Below are 13,050 nucleotides of genomic sequence, written 5' to 3' on the forward strand. Positions count from 1 at the left end.
TTAATGTTTATTTATCAGAACAACTTTTGACCTTAAATACCCTTTATTTTCTTTACATTATTGATACTGAATTTGCACGTAATTATAAGCCCAATGTATGCAAATTTAATTCCTTATGTATAGAAAATGTATTTCCTATTTCGATTTTATTAGGAGTGTGATTTAGTTTTGAGGGTTTTTTTTCTCAAAGACTCATTTATTTAAACAAGATAATGAACGAATACTTCAATCAAAATATTTTCTATCGTTTTGGATAAATTTTGCTCATTTTGGCAAAAGATGAATTCCGCAACAATAAAAAGATTCTTCTCTGGAATTTTCAACAAATTCTCGAACATCTTCGAAATTGTGAAATGTGTATCCTCTAAAACATGTTGCATCGACCAGAACAAGCGAAAATCAGATGGAGCAATATCTGGAGAATACGTGGAAGTATTGTAAGACTTCTCATTTCAACTTTAATACTTTACTGATAATTCAACATGAGGTCAAGCATTGTCGTAAAGAAGAATCACTTTGTGTCGTTTAATTGGAGATCGTTTTTTATCTAATGCTTGCTTAAATTTGTCTAATTATTGTCGATAATGATCAGTCGTGACAGTTTCTTTCGGATTTAAGTTTAGTTCATAGTACACAACACTTTCTCGATCCCATCAAATACACAACAATACCTTTGAATATTGCACCTCGAAGTGAATGTTGCTATTTGGTCTGCATCAACCCATGATTTTTTTCGTTTGAGATTATCAGAATAGATCCATTTTTCGTCCCCAGTAACAATTATACAAAACATTTTTTTTTGTCTAGAGATGAACGAAATGCAAATGTTATTTAATCGATTCGCAATGGCATTTTCCGATAACTAATGCGGAACCCATTTTCCTTTTTTGTGAATACTTTGCATATCATGTAAACGTTTAACTATTATACCATTAACATTTAATCCTCTGTCAAGTTCTAAAGCGGATTGTGTTGAATTTTTGTCCAACAATGCTCGCAAATCTGCATTTTCCTGCGTTTTACATTGTAAATTCTGAGCTTTGTTGTTAACATTGAAATCACCACTTTTTGAATTGTCTGAATCAATATTCACATGTCTTAACTGATGGAGCAATATTACTATCAAAATATTATAGTTTCTATCAAAATATTATAATCTTCAATCGCTATTTCCTTCTGATTAAAAAAACAAAAGTAACGTATGAAAATACTCTTTAGGAAGCTCCATTTTTTAAATGGTATAAACGCAATGTTTACTGCACGATGTTACTAATTATTGTTAGTAAATGACTAAATATCATGGAATAATTATAAAGCAGATTATTAAGAAATTATTAAGAAACAATAGCTGCGAATGGAAATTTTCGACAACATTGATATTATTGCCTCTTTTACAAAACTCTCAAACTAAATCACACTCCTAATAATTAACCTGCAAAGTGCAGTGCAAATTAATATAAATTGACATCGACATAAAAATATTATATTGAAATGTACCATCTTATAAGAGATTGAAATATTAGGTGTTGGAATTAATTCGTAGCGTTTTTTAATGAAAGAATGTTATTTATTTCACATGAGCATTAAAAAATACATTAATGAAAGTACTTCCCATCACTTGTAAAACGCTACGAATTAATTCCAACACCTAATATATATTTTAGAATATCATTGTGGTACAGAATATCATTTACAAAGTTTAATGATAATTGCCATAGTACTTGGAACTCGCACTATTAAATAATAGAACAATAAAAATCGCTGATGTAAAAAATTCAGAGACTTTACTGAACATCAATGTTAATAAAGGCATTTTTCGTCGAACTTAATATTTTAAATAAAGTAGCGCTGTTAAATTGTGTACATCCGTTATTTTATGATAGCATTTAGTGCAACTTCTGAATCATGTATACAAGGTGTCCCATTATAATCGCCTAATATTTCATGGACAGATAGAACAGACTAAACTGAGTCGAAAAGTCCTGTACCATTTTCCTAATAGTTTCCTAATAGTTAACGAGATATTAATCTTTAATGATAGCCAAATACGCGTCCGCCCGGCTTATTATTGCGAAGTGTATACGCCTACCGATCGCTTTGCACGCGGGCCGTGAGGAGCGGGGACTGCCTGGCAAGAGCCGCGCATTTCATTGCGAGTGAGGGCGCGTTTGCCAGGCTATCCCCGCGCCTCACGGTCCGCCCACCAAGCGATTAGTAGGCATATACACTTTGTAGTAGTAAGTCGGGCGAATGCGCGTATTCTGTTATCTTTCCGGATTAATATCTCGTTAACTATTGTGGAAACTAATAAAATGATACAGAACTTTTCGACTCAGTTTAGTCTGCTCTACCTGCCCATGAAATATTCGGCGATTATTTTGAGACACTCTGTATATAGTAGGCAACTTTATTCTCTTACTTGTTAGTAGCATTAAAATCGCTCATGTATTGTACAATGGTTTTAATATAAAATATAATATGGCTATAAGAAAAATGCAATTTTTAAATTCATATCTAAACAATTATCAATTATTAATTATTTAAACTTACCTATATAAATTATTGATGAAATATACTGAGAACGGCAAATTGCATTGATAACAATGGAAGATTAATTGACACGTAACCAGCGGAACTACCTGTAATTAAATTAAAATTTTTAATAGTATAATTTAATTTATAATTCCACTTAATTTTATGCAACGGATGTTTGTATGTTGATTAGAAGATTGAATATAATCGAATATCTCAAAAGAATTATATTTCAAAAAAATATTTCAGATATGTTGTAGGGTTTAAGGGGATGCTGGAGCGAAGGCTGAAGTTAATCAAGGTCGATATTACAGATTTTTATTTCCAGTGTATAAGATGCTTACGCCCTCTGAGTTAATATGATCATGCAGGAAATTCGATCGATTAATTATCGATATTTTTATTCCGTTTCCTACATACCATCTTAGCAGGGACGTGTATTAGGGTCGGTTCCACAAATGTAAAATTTATTTTGGAAAATTTTCCAATTTTAAAATTGAGAAAAAAATAAACCGTAATTGAAGTTAATCTTATATTTGTAGAATCGGACCTTGGAAATACAGTTGTATTATGTACACATGCAATGTAGGCCGTGTTCCAATATATATTACCAGTATTAAAAATCTGTAATATACATAAAGTACAGATTTTTAACTTTAATAGTTATATTGATACGAAGCCGTAGTAGCACTTTTTTCTTACGTCCAATGCCATTTTAGGTAATAATAATATAGTATCAATAAATGAATACGACATTGCACATACATTATGTAATTCTTTTTCATGAATATCCATATATATATACAATATATATGTTTATATATATATATATATATATATAATGAGTTTATATATATATATATATATCTGTACACATAAAATGAGGATTTATTAGAGAATTGGTAATTTGATTATCTTTTTAAGATGTTATGTCTGATCATCTGCGTTTGATTTTCGTTAGCTTTGATTTATATTAGTCGTATGTATATTCTGATATTGAAAATATAAAAGCATATATCATTAATATCTGTATATTTGACCATAAAAAAAAATATCTCTTTTTATTTTTTCAACGTAAAAAAAAGAAGATCAGTACACCTTTTTGTTATACGTAACAAAAAGAGATGAAGTAGCTACACACGTACATGAATATGAATTAGAAATATATTTTGTTTTGTAATGTGAGTACATCATAATGCACATAAAATATAATTCTATTCACTAATGTGTCTATATTATATCTGCATGAAAAGCTAAGTATGAGCTAAGTATGATATAAGTTCTATCTCTCTTTTATGGGCCTTCTACCATAAGTCATTAGTTACAAATCAGAAGTCAGAAGCTAAAAATTGATCAATCACAGTCAATTTTTCTGACTTCTTATTTATGGCTGATTTATGACTTATAATTATAAAAGGCTCATTAAACATAATAAAAAGAGATGGAATAGCTACATATGTGCAATGTATTTACGTACTGACAATACATGTTATATCTTAAGTTAAAATGATATTGAGAATAAAGGAAAAAGTGCTATTACATTATATATATATACATGTATTTCAAATACATGGTTACATCCATGGTTACATCCATGGAATGGAAGATATATCTAAGTCACAGTCAGAATGTATTTAGTAAAAATATACTTATTGTAACTTGCTGTTAATCAACGTACACATTGACCTATAAGTGTATACATTTGCTAAAATATTTTGCTTTGAATATGATATATTTATATACATTTCATAAACGTACAGCATTGTACGAAAATTATACATGTGACTATTGACTGTATAATGTATGTTATATATATGGATAACGTATATATTATATAGGGTGTCCAAAAAGACCCCGGATTTAGGAGATGAATATAAAGGTAACTATAACTATAATCGTAAAGGAATGTGAATTATACTTGTATCGGCATGCATAGTACGCCAAAATATAATATGTTGACCTATGATTCACGTTCTCTTCTATGATTGAATTACGGCCATTCTTGTGCTATAAGGCTATTACCTAACGTTTTTAGAAAAAACGTTTCAGACAAAAGTTATAAGGTTTCAAAGAAGCTGTTTACTGATATTCAGTCTTTTTTTTTCTTCATTAGTTTCTTTGTTTCCATTATGTCAAGCAATCAGCTTTTGATTCCATCATGACAATGCTATTCACATTTCTTTAATTGCAGACGCAAAATTCTACAAGTTGATTCCGTAATTATATTTTACCAAATTTGATAATCGAATGCCTCTGCTAGTAAATTAAAAATAGTCAATCCATGATGAAGGCCTCTGACATTTATCTATAACTAGCCAAGCACGATTTACAGCTGTGGCATTTTGATATAGCTAGCCAGCTCATGATTAACGCTTCTGGCAGTAAATTAAAAATAGTCAGACCACGATGAACGCCTTTGACATTTGTCTATAACTAGCCAAAGCACGATTAACGCCTCTGACAGTAAATTAAAAATAGTCAGCCCACGATGAACGCCTCTGACATTGGATCTAATTAAACAAAGCGCAAATTATTGTTATAACTATATCACTTGTATGATAAATAAAAGTGATATTTTCACGAATGACATAAAGATGCTAACCTTTTCCATGCTGGCTTTATAGGGTGCCTTCCAACAAGAAACACACATCACAATAAGCAATTTTGACCTTCTAGAGTGCCTTCCAACAAGAGACACAGTGTGACACGGTGCATCATTACAATCTTGTTCGCCAATACAAGAAGAGATACTGTATTGTACTGAGTCGCTTGTTAGAAAGCACCCATAACCTTCTCTTACCAAAGGCAGACAATATTCGGCTACTACATTTTTTTCTATTTTGTGGACACAAAACACTATATAAATATACACATACACACACACACACACATACATATATATAGTTGTGTGTAAAACACTACTACACTACACTGAATTGACAATTCTGTTGCGCAGCAACGATACTGTGAACGCGGGTCATACTGGTTACAGCTGATTGACTCGTATAACGCCGTTCTTTTCTGACACATACAGCGTCACGCAAAACGATATATGTATGCATTGACAATTTGCTGGAAGATCGCAGCATACTGTTCCTTATACTGTAATGTTCTTGAGATGCACGTCCGCGCGTGATCGGTTCGGCCGTCAAGCGTCAAGCGTCAAGCGGTTGTGAAGGAAAAATAGGCAGCATTTCAGAAATCGGCCCGAAATGCGCAACTAATTTCGAGCACATTGAAGTACACGTATATAATTTCTGTAATTTTATAAAAAGTATATTTGGAGTAATAGGTTTATTAATAACGTTATTAAAAAAAAATTATGAAAAAAGGAAAAAGCAGGATTGAACATAAGATCTTTAATATTCTGATCTTGCATCCAACGCCCGAGACCATGCTGAATTCTTGCGGATAACCTCGACGAACACGGTACATATAGCGCACGGAAAGTCTTAAACTATTGTATATCTCATCAATGTTTATGTTTTGAAATCATTTTTGTACTTGCATTTTTGCTACGTTAATGAGAAAGATATATGATTAGTATAATTTAATTCTGTTATTTCGATAAAGTGAGACAGAGAAAAAACATAAACGGATAGAAGCTCCGATTGTAATCGGTGAATCTCCGCGCGGACACGCCGAACTGGGCTCGTCTAGCAAAACAATGAGTCTGTCTCTGTCCTTCTCTCTGTGGTCGCTTGTTTCTAGCGACCGAAAATATTTTCTCGACGATTTCGGCCGCTTGGCGTGTATCATAAGGAGGAAAGAGACATTCTAGATAATACATAATTTTTATTAAATTATATTAATCCTTTGCCCTACGATTTAAGTTACGATAGCGCGTGCCATAATTATAATAACAGCTTGGAACATGTTGTTTATGTTTGGCCCGATAGACGTACCACGGCTCTCATCAATGATACTTATGTTTGGCCCGATTTTTTTATCACGAGTCTCACACGATATTATAAGTGAAAGAGTTAATCATATACCTTTCTCATTAATATATAATAGCAAAAATGATTTCAAAACGTGATAGTTAACGAGATATAGTTTACAATTTTCCGTGTATTTTATGTACCACGTGTTTTATGTTCATAGAGGCGGTCTGCAAAAACTCAGCGTGGTCTCGGGCATTAGGTGCGAAATCAGAAACACAGTTACGAGAAAGGCATTTTTAAAATTTAATGATAAAACGCCTTTCTCGTAACTGAGTTTATGGATTGAAAAATCCTTCTCCACAATTAAAGTATCGACAACAACGCAAGTCGCCAGCTATATTTGAATACGAAAAACGAAAGAAAATTAAAAACTTACAGTTTTGTTATCGGCTTCTGTAGTCAACACATCACAATATGTATTGCATATAAGAGTTTCAGATCTTGCACGTTCATAAAAAGTAGCTGGCGAATTGCGGAAAACCGAAACGAACAATCCTATGCTTTTAGAAACGCGATAGGAGTTTTAGTATAAGAGAAAGGCGTGTACAAAAATTTCGTTTGTATATTACGAGTGAAATTGACGTGTAGCCATGAAACTGAGCAATATTTTAGTTCCGCGATATTCCGACAGCGGCGCTGTCATGAAAAGTGCGTCGCTGAATCATAGAAATGATCTGAATTATCGACCTACTCAGGCCCATATCAATCAAAACGTGCCCTGGTCAAAGTTTTTTCTTTTGAGAGGAAAAATAATAAAATAAATATGATATTAGTTATTTCAATTTTGAAATAATTTCTTCCTAAACAAGAAACATACCATATTATTTACATATGAATACAAATGAAGATAATTATTTTAATTACACTGTTCTGTCTTTTACATACATTTTATTTAGTAAATTATTGATGCATATATATAAAATAACATATACATATATATATATATGTATGTATATGTATGTATGTGTATATATATGTGTATATATATATATATATATATATATATATATATATATATATATATACAGGGTGGGCCATCTATTGGTACGTTTTTGAATTTCGTCGTATGGCAACACCGAACGAGCTACAGACCCGAAATTTTGACAGTTTATTAGTCATACCGTCCGCGGCACGAAACAACATGTTTTCTCTTGAAGAGCGTTTTGAAATTTTAAAAACTTATTTTCAAAGTCAGTGCTGTGTCGCCGAAACTGTACGAATTTTGAAAAGAAATATGGGTCGTGATAGAGCACCCACCGAAGGAGCTATACGCAAATTGGTGAGGAAAGTTCGTGAGAAAGGGATGTTAGTGGATGACATTATATTACGACTGTTTTGAGTGAAATTGGCGCCGAGGTAGTCCAAAATGTCATTAATAATTGGGGTGACCGAATGGCATACTGTAAGGCCAGTAGAGGGAGCCACATGAACGAAATCGTTTTTCATTCTTGACGCGGATACTTTTAGCTTCACAACAAAAAAAAAATTAATAAAAAATATCAATGTATGCTCATTTGATCGCATTTTTAAAAACGTACCAATAGATGGCCCACCCTGTATATGCATATATAATAGCATACATACATACGCGTGTGCGTATGTATGCGTGTGCGCGCGCGCGCGTGTGTGTGCGTGTACATATATACAACACATGTTTAAACTTTATTTACTGAATTATTTACACATGCATATATCAAGGTTCGGAACGTGATGTGTTTCGGTTGAGCTTTCTTTCTGCTCGGATGTCGGAACGACAAGCGGCAATCTCGTAACAGACGTAGCATATAAATGAAATTTTCGAATACACTTTGTTCTTATACTAAAGCTCGTAACTCGTTTCTGCAAGCATAGTATTGTTCTTTGAGGTTTTCTGTAAATCGCCAGCTACTTATGCAAGGTCTGAAATTATTGTATACAGCACATTTTTGACTCGACTCGGATGTCGAGTCTTAGTAAGAAGCGCCATTCCTCCTATCGGTCGCGCGCAAACGAAGTAGTATTGCTATTCAACTATAGAAATGGATTGAACCATTGTAAATAAATCAGCAATATATTATCAGCCGGAAACGCCATAATAATATATTTTTGTATATATAGAAATATATATCAAGATTGTTGTTTAGAAAAGGAATCATGCGTTCTTGATGTATCGATGATGATGCCAGAATCGATAGAAATCACATTCTTGAATTGCAGAACGAATTATTGAAACAGAAGTACGACAGAGTGAGACAGAGAAAAAACAAAAAAGGATAGAAACTCCGATTGTAATCGGTGAGACTTCGCATGCCGAGTTGGGCTCGTCGAACGAAACAGCGAGTCTATCCTTCAGAGTCTCTCTCTCTCTCTCTCTCTCTCTCTCTCTCTCTCTCCTCTCCTCTCCTCTCCTCTCCTCTCCTCTCCTCTCCTCCCCCCCCATCTCTCTATGGTCGCTTGTTTCTAGCGACCGAAAATGCTTTCTGGAAAATTTCGGCCGCTCAATGTGTATAATTAAGAGGAGAAGAGCGTAAGATGCGAGAGCTGAATGTTAGAGATCTCATGATCAATTCCTTTTTTCTTTTTTCATAATTTTTTTTTTTTAATAAGTGATTGAAGATATTGTTAACAAACATATATTACAGGCTAAATATATTTTTATTTAATTATTGAAATTATATGTGTATTTCTAAACATTTTAATTTACCTTTAGAAAAAATCCAAAAAAAAATTATGTTTCTGTAATAATGTAACGTCGATCAGTACTTTCTGTGAAATGTTTTTTTTATAATTATCATCCGAAAGAAAATTCTGATAATCAATCAAATCGCAAAAGTGCGATTAATATAATTATAAGGATGATTAATATAATTATAAGGATGATGTCAATATAATTTTATAATTAACAAATCAAAAAGCCTTTATATGTGCCTTTATATGCAACATACAAATAATTTTTTATTTATCTATTAAAGTGATTCGGTATTCTTCCTATAGTTATTGGAATACATATTAAATTTTGGGTCGACTTTTGAGGCATCGCCTTCTTTCCTCCCGCCGCCGCCGCTCAATGCTCGACGGCTGAGCTGCACCGGATCGCGCGCGGATGTGTATTTCAGGAGCATTGCACTAAGAAATATGCTCCGTATCTTCTAGCAAATTATCAATCCTTTACTTTCCTTAGTCTTCTGTGATGTCTTCTTTATTCAACATGCCTTCTTTATTCACATGTTGAATAAAGAAGACATCACGGAGTTATTGAAGTTGAATCATTCCAGTTTAAAATTACGCATCTCGTTCTGTATCGACTCTTATTAGTTTTAAATTGATATTATCAGTATTCTATATTAAAAGATATTACATTTTGTGGCACATAAGCGTGGTCAGTAGCTCTTTGAAAGAAAACCGAATGTATCAATGTAATGTATAAAAATAATAAAGTAAATATTTTAAAAGTACATAATATTTAGTAAAATGTATATACTTATTAATATGACGTTCAATCACTATTATTAAGAAAATAACAATTATGTAAGAAGGAAAATATTTTTATAATAATTTTCATGCTAAAATGTTGTCATGATAATTTTCATGTTGGAAGGTATGATAGCAGCATGTTTCTTATACTGTGACGCTCCTGAGATGCATGTCCGCACGCGATCCAGCGGTTCAGCCGTCGACTGTTGAGCGGTTGTAAAGGAAAAATAGGCAGCACCTCAGAAATTGGCTCGAAATGTGTAACTAGTTCTGAGCACACTAAAGTACACATATAATATCTATAATTTTATAAAAATATATTTGGAGTAATATGTTGTCATTAATAACGTTATTTGTTTAAAAAAAAAATAAAGAAAAAAAGGAAAAAGCAGGATTGAACATAGGATCCTCAACATTCTGATCTCGCACCTATCGCCCGAGACCACGCTGAGTTTTTACAAACCGCCTCTATGAACGTGGTACATAAAATACACGGAAAATCGTAAACTATATCTCGTTAACTATCACGTTTTGAAATCATTTTTGCTATTATATATTAATGAGAAAGGTATATGATTAACTATTTCACTAATATCATGTGAGACTCGTGGTAAAGAAATCGAGCCAAACATAAACAATATGTTCCAGGCTGTTAATTATGGCACGCGCCATCGTAACTTAAATCGTAGGGCAAAGGATTAATATAATTTAATAAAAATTAAGTATTGTCTAGAATGTCTCTTTCCTCCTTATGATACACGCCAAGCGGTCGAGATCGTCGAGAAAATATTTTCGGTCGCTAGAAACAAGCGACCACAGAGAGAAGGACAGAGACAGATGACTCATTGTTTTGCTAGCGGGCCCAGTTCGGCGTGTCCGCGCGGAGACTCACCGATTACAATCGGAGCTTCTATCCGTTTGTTTTTTCTCTGTCTCGCTCTATCGAAATAACAAAAATTGAAAGAATTTTAAATCACGAACACGGTTGCCAGTTCTCCGTTTTTTTTTTGACAGACTTCGGTTTCTTGGACTAATATTCAATACTCCAGCAGATGTGAAAATTTCCAATTTTTGTCGAATTAAAATTCTTTCATTTTCTTTTTATTAAATTATATTAATCATATATCTTTCTCATTAACGTAGCAAAAATGCAAATGCAAAAATGATTTCAAAACGTAAACATTGATGAGATATACAATAGTTTACGACTTTCCATACACTATATGTATCGCGTTCGTCGAGGTGATCTGCAAGAACGCGTGGTCTCGGGCGTTGGGTGCAAGATCAGAATATTGGAGATCTTATGTTCGATTCTGCTTTTTCCTTTTTTAATTTTTATTTAATAAATAACATTTTATTTATTAAATTTTATTAATAAACATATTACTCCAAATATACTTTTTATAAAATTTCAAAAATTATATACGTATACTTCAATGTGCTCGAAATTAGTTGCGCATTTCGAGCCGATTTCTGAAATGCTGCCTACTTTTCCTTCACAATCGCTCGACGCTTGATGGCCGAACCGCTCACGCGTGGACGTGTATCTCAAAAGTGTCATAGTATAAGAAACATGCTGCGACCATACCTTCCAGCAAATTGTCATGAAAATATTTTCCTTCCTACATAATATTGTATTTTCTTAATAATGGTGATTGAACATCATATTAATAACTTAATGCATTTTACTAAATGTAATGTACTTTTAAAATATTACTTTATTATTTTTATGATACATTCAGTTTCAAAGAGTTACTGATCACGTTTTTATGCCACAGAATGTAATATAAAATTTTACTTTACCGCATCATACATCTGGTCATCTATTTGTACTTTTTTTTAGTGGAATAAACCTGGAGAATATATTTAAATGACGTATCAATAATAGAACTTCAAAGATAATAGAGAGTCTTTTTACAATAACGTGAATTTAGATACGGTGAACGCCTTTTCTTAATTAGTCGCTAAGGAAAAGATAATGTGATCATGATATCGATTATGTATCTTTTTTCTTAGAGTGATAAATAACAATTTTTTGTATGTATGTGTATTATATATATATATATATATATATATATATATATATATATATATATATATATATGCACATATATCATTTTGCGTGACGCTGTATGTGTGGAAAACAACGGCATTATACGAGTCAATCAGCTGTAACCAGTATGACCCGCGTTCACAGTATCATTGCCGCACAACAGTACTGTCAATGTAGTGTAGTGTAGTAGTGTTCTACACACACCATATATATATATGTGTGTGTGTGTGTGTATGTGTATGTATATATGTGTGTATATGTATATATATATATTTATATAGTGTTTTTTGTTCACAAAATAGAAAAAATAGTAGCAGAATATTGTCTGCCTTTGATAAGAGAAGGTTATGGGTGCTTTATAACAAGCGACTCAGTACAATATCCTTGTATTATCGAACAAAATTGTAATAATGCACCGTGTCGCACTGTGTCTCTTGTTGGAAAGCACTCTAGAAGACCAAAATTGTGATGTGTGTTTCTTGTTGGCACCCTATAAAACCAGAATGAGAAAGGTTAGCATCTTTATGTTATTCGTAAAAATATCACTTTTATTTATCATACAAGTGATATGATTAAATTTATTGTTATAACAATAAATTGTGCTTTGCCTAATTATGATCCAATGTCAGAGGCGTTCATCGTGAGCTGACTATTTTTAATTTACTGCCAGAGGCGTTAATCGTGAGCTGGCTAGCTATAATAAAATGTCACAGCCATAAATCATATTTTGGCTAGTTATAGACAAATGTCAGAGGCGTTCATCGTGGGCTGGCTATTTTTAATTTACTGCCAGAGGCGTTAATCGTGAGCTGGCTAGCTATAACAAAATGTCACAGCCATAAATCATATTTTGGCTAGTTATAGACAAATGTCAGAGGCGTTCATCGTGGGCTGACTATTTTTAATTTACTGCCAGAGGTGTTAATTGTGAGCTGGCTATTGTTAATTTATTGGAAGAAGAATTTCGATTATTAAATTTGGTGAAATACAATTACGAAAACAATTTATAGAATTTTGCGTCTGCAATTAAAGAAATGCAAATAGATGCATTGTCATGATGGAATCAAA

General features: G+C 32.7%; 1 protein-coding gene across 3 annotated transcripts in view; it reads right to left on the reverse strand.

Moving 5' to 3' along the window:
• Positions 1-13,050, reverse strand: part of LOC105154647 (uncharacterized) — a 577,042-nt gene that overhangs the window by 127,022 nt on the left and 436,970 nt on the right. For all 3 annotated transcript variants that reach the window (XM_087408173.1, XM_087408174.1, XM_087408172.1), the window contains exon 11: positions 2,551-2,639. In XM_087408173.1, the coding sequence (XP_087264299.1) occupies positions 2,560-2,639 (80 nt within the window). In that variant the 3' untranslated portion in view covers positions 2,551-2,559. The remainder of the gene's footprint in view (positions 1-2,550; positions 2,640-13,050) is intronic.

This window comes from Acromyrmex echinatior, chromosome 7, assembly GCF_024713525.1.
Source record: "Acromyrmex echinatior isolate Ae372 chromosome 7, ASM2471352v2, whole genome shotgun sequence".
NCBI classification, from domain to species: domain Eukaryota; kingdom Metazoa; phylum Arthropoda; class Insecta; order Hymenoptera; family Formicidae; genus Acromyrmex; species Acromyrmex echinatior.